This window comes from Blastocystis sp. subtype 4 (genome assembly GCF_000743755.1).
Source record: "Blastocystis sp. subtype 4 strain WR1 chromosome Unknown seqid_0267, whole genome shotgun sequence".
Taxonomy (NCBI): Eukaryota; class Bigyra; order Opalinata; family Blastocystidae; genus Blastocystis; species Blastocystis sp. subtype 4.
The window spans coordinates 10917-14263 of record NW_014569280.1 but is presented as its reverse complement, the minus strand read 5'-3'; the positions used below and the strand labels follow the sequence as shown (position 1 = coordinate 14263).

The 3347-nt window shown below is 33.2% G+C and overlaps 2 protein-coding genes across 2 annotated transcripts; both read right to left on the bottom strand.

Moving 5' to 3' along the window:
* Nucleotides 1-272: 272 nt before the first annotated feature.
* JH06_5046 (DNA polymerase epsilon subunit 2) lies at nt 273-2188 on the bottom strand (the record flags this gene model as incomplete). The annotated part of the gene is made up of 14 exons (XM_014670492.1): nt 273-410; nt 443-553; nt 582-687; nt 717-799; nt 829-977; nt 1006-1108; nt 1139-1222; nt 1252-1422; nt 1453-1666; nt 1698-1760; nt 1792-1939; nt 1970-2034; nt 2067-2143; nt 2177-2188. 14 exons carry the CDS (start codon nt 2186-2188, stop codon nt 273-275), a joined length of 1524 nt encoding a protein of 507 aa, XP_014525978.1.
* A 92-nt stretch (nt 2189-2280) lies between these two features.
* On the bottom strand, nt 2281-3347 carry JH06_5045 (hypothetical protein; the record flags this gene model as incomplete). The annotated part of the gene is made up of 7 exons (XM_014670491.1): nt 2281-2600; nt 2632-2764; nt 2796-2849; nt 2880-2960; nt 2991-3043; nt 3075-3233; nt 3266-3347. The coding sequence occupies 7 exons, from the start codon at nt 3345-3347 to the stop codon at nt 2281-2283; spliced, it is 882 nt and encodes a 293-aa protein (XP_014525977.1).

The window sequence follows — 3347 nt, the reverse complement described above, 5'->3', positions numbered from 1 at the left end:
GTCCGAACATTGTCTAATGGATATGAAAGGATGATTCTTTGAGTGGTTTGATCAATTGTGGAAACGTCGAAATGTGAAGGAGTTTCATTGATGATGAAATGATGAATCATTGATGAAGAATGGAATGAATGAAGAATAGAATGAATGAATGTAGAATGAGTATAGAATACTTTGGGATATGGTAAATGACTTGAATATGAAATGGAACAGAGTGAACTGATGAAGTAAGAATCCATTCGTACGAGTATCGATCAAACAAACAACATACAAATCTATACTTCACTAAATTCTGTTTCTCTTGTTGAAGGACGATATACAACAAACTTTCCTTCTACAAAGGAACCAGGAATCACAACTTGACAACCACTGTATTCAAGAATCATTTGACTTCGTTTCTCTCCAATTATCAACTAGAATCACATCTCATTACAACACAATATACAAGATCAGGTAATGGAAATAGACGAAGAAATGGTTCAAGAACAGGAGAACGAGGCATGGAATGATAAGTGAATGGACTCAATGTTCCTTGACGAATCACTGTCTTTACCAACTACATTCAATCCTTCATATACTCATACACATTCATTCACATCTGTTGTCATTGTAGAATTGATTGCATTTGTTGTTAAGCGCTGTAACAAATCATCTCGAAACACACATATCTCTTGTGTACAGAATCGAATTCTATATAACAGTCTCAACATATCAGATACCTTGAAGGATTTGAAGTGAATATGAGATGATCAGGATGGTCTTTGAATAGAGATTGAAGTGTAGATGTGAGGAATGAACTCAACTAGAGTCTGAGAAAGAGAAGGAATATACAGGAAATTGAGGAAGAAGTCCAGTAGATCCAACATCTCGAGGACCAGGAATGAATATGAAATGAGCATTCTGAATGAGTGTAGGATAAGATTGAAGAATTGAAGTCAACGAATCGAAGAGACGAATAAGATGTGTGATTCCAGATGAATCTAAATGAAAGAGAAGAAAGAGAGATACCAAGAGAGAATGAAGATGAAATGAAATCTCCTATAAGAATGAATATGGGAGGAGGCGAAATCAATGAATATCCTTCAAATACCTTATTCAATCGTTTCATTGTCTATCAATCAATCAATCAATCAAATGAAACCTTTGGATGATCCAATTCAACCTCATTCAGAATCACAAACATTGTTTCATTCTCTTCTTCTTCATGTCGTAATGATTCTTCTTTCTACATTCAATTTCAATCAATTTCGTTACATCACTTCCAGGAATCACATCCAAATATTCCACTTCGTGAAGAAGATTCAATGAAGTGATTCGACGTTCAGCAGGAGGATGACACATTGATTGAACATAGAACACAGATCCTTGAATCACTCCTACAACCAAAACAATCATTCCTTCACAAAAGAAACCACTTTGAAATTCCTAGTCATTAGAATGATATCAAAAATGAACAGTCTGAGTAAGATCGAGAAGAATACGACCAGGTTGATCTTCAAGAAAGAATTCATTGAGATTGGAAGGATTTCGAGAAAGAACTCCAAGAAGAGAAACAAAGGAAGAATCTGTTTGTATCCCTAATAGACTCTCAATAGCAACTAGAGGAGGAACTTCAGTATTTGAGTCAAATTGTTTACTTCGCAATACACGCGATTTCACAATTGCAAGACTATTCTTCAATCAAATAGAATATAATTCACCTTTCTGAAGGAATACTACTTCGATAAGAAGACTCAAATAAGAAAGTTGTATTACTTTCTTGTCTAAATATCAAAATGATTATATTAAGAATACAATGAATATTGACGAGTACTTCCTTCATATCGAAGAAGAGGAGTAGTAAAAGCATTATATACACCAAATACTTCTTCTTTACAATTCCATTCATTTCCTTCATATCCATTCATTACTTGTCTTACTTGATACTCTTCTACAATACTACCTTCATTTCAAATCTAATCCAATCAAATACCTCTTGTACATAATTTAGCAATATTTGATGATACAATATTGAGTGTATCATCAACTTTGTCTGTTCTAGAATGAAAGAGTAAACAAATATTCAATACTGTTGTATAATCTCTTTAATAGCAATCAAAGCATCTTTTCGAAGAGATAATCCAAGGAGTCTGAACTTATGAATGATCTACTATTCAAATCATTTCCTCATTTCATTTACTTTCTTATCCATGATTGTTTAATCAATCACAACAAATATTCAATCAACTCAAAAGAAGAGAAGGAAAGTAAGAACAAACAATCAATCATTCTAATCTACAAAATCTAATCACGTTTTGCTGGTATCACAGTATGAGTAAGAAGTGCTTGAACAATTCCAGAAACAGTTATTACACCTCCTATGATTGAACAGAGAGTCGTATAGAATTGAAGAAATCCAGTTCGATATTGTTGTTTCTTCATACTAAGAGGAGTAAGTTGATACTTGAAAAAGACACCAGGAGAAACACGAGAGAAGAAAGAAGGTGAATCCAATCGTTGTGTGTATTCAGTTACACTGTATTGATAAGTACTTGTTACAACACCTTTCACAGAAACTAAATCAACAGGAATCAATTTGAGGAAATAGGTAACATGATTAAAGTCTATTCATAACATAATAAACAAAAATATAACCTGTAGAAGCATTTGCTTCATAGGAAGACAAAGTATCCTTCTCTTCTCCAATAGAAGAACCAAAAGAAAGAGAATGAATCATATGAGAACAATTGAAGTGTTGAAGATCCTCTGAACTGTAAAGATGATTGTGCTTTCTTTTAACCATTCATTTCATATCATACCATACCAAAGTTCAAATTTGTTCTTGAAAGAGCAATATGGAAATTCCCTTCACCCTACTCCTTAACGAACAGAAGAACACAAACAGGATAAATATTAAATGAAGCATTAACTCTACATCCTTCACTTATTCCATTATCAACTGAAGGAAGTGGAGTTCGACTCAACTTCATTTCAACTCTCTTTCAAATACTTACAATCACATCTGATACAGGCTTTGATTTCGTGTTTTCAAAATGAATATCAACATCTACAAAGTGAAAACAAAACAGAAACAATACTTTCACAAGATAAATGAAAGAAACTAATATCAAGATGAGTAGGAATTGCACTATCCATCTGGGCTCGAACTGTAAGTGTTGTAGAAGTCTTAAGAGAAAGGAAAGAGGAAGTCTGCAAATAGACAAGAATTATTATTATAGATCCACCAATAAGAGATACTAAACAATCAAAACAAAGAAACAAGAACTACTCAACCCACCAACAGAACTCTTAGTTTGTAAACCATCTATAGCCTTTCTATAGAAATCATATCGTTTAACTCCAGTTGACAT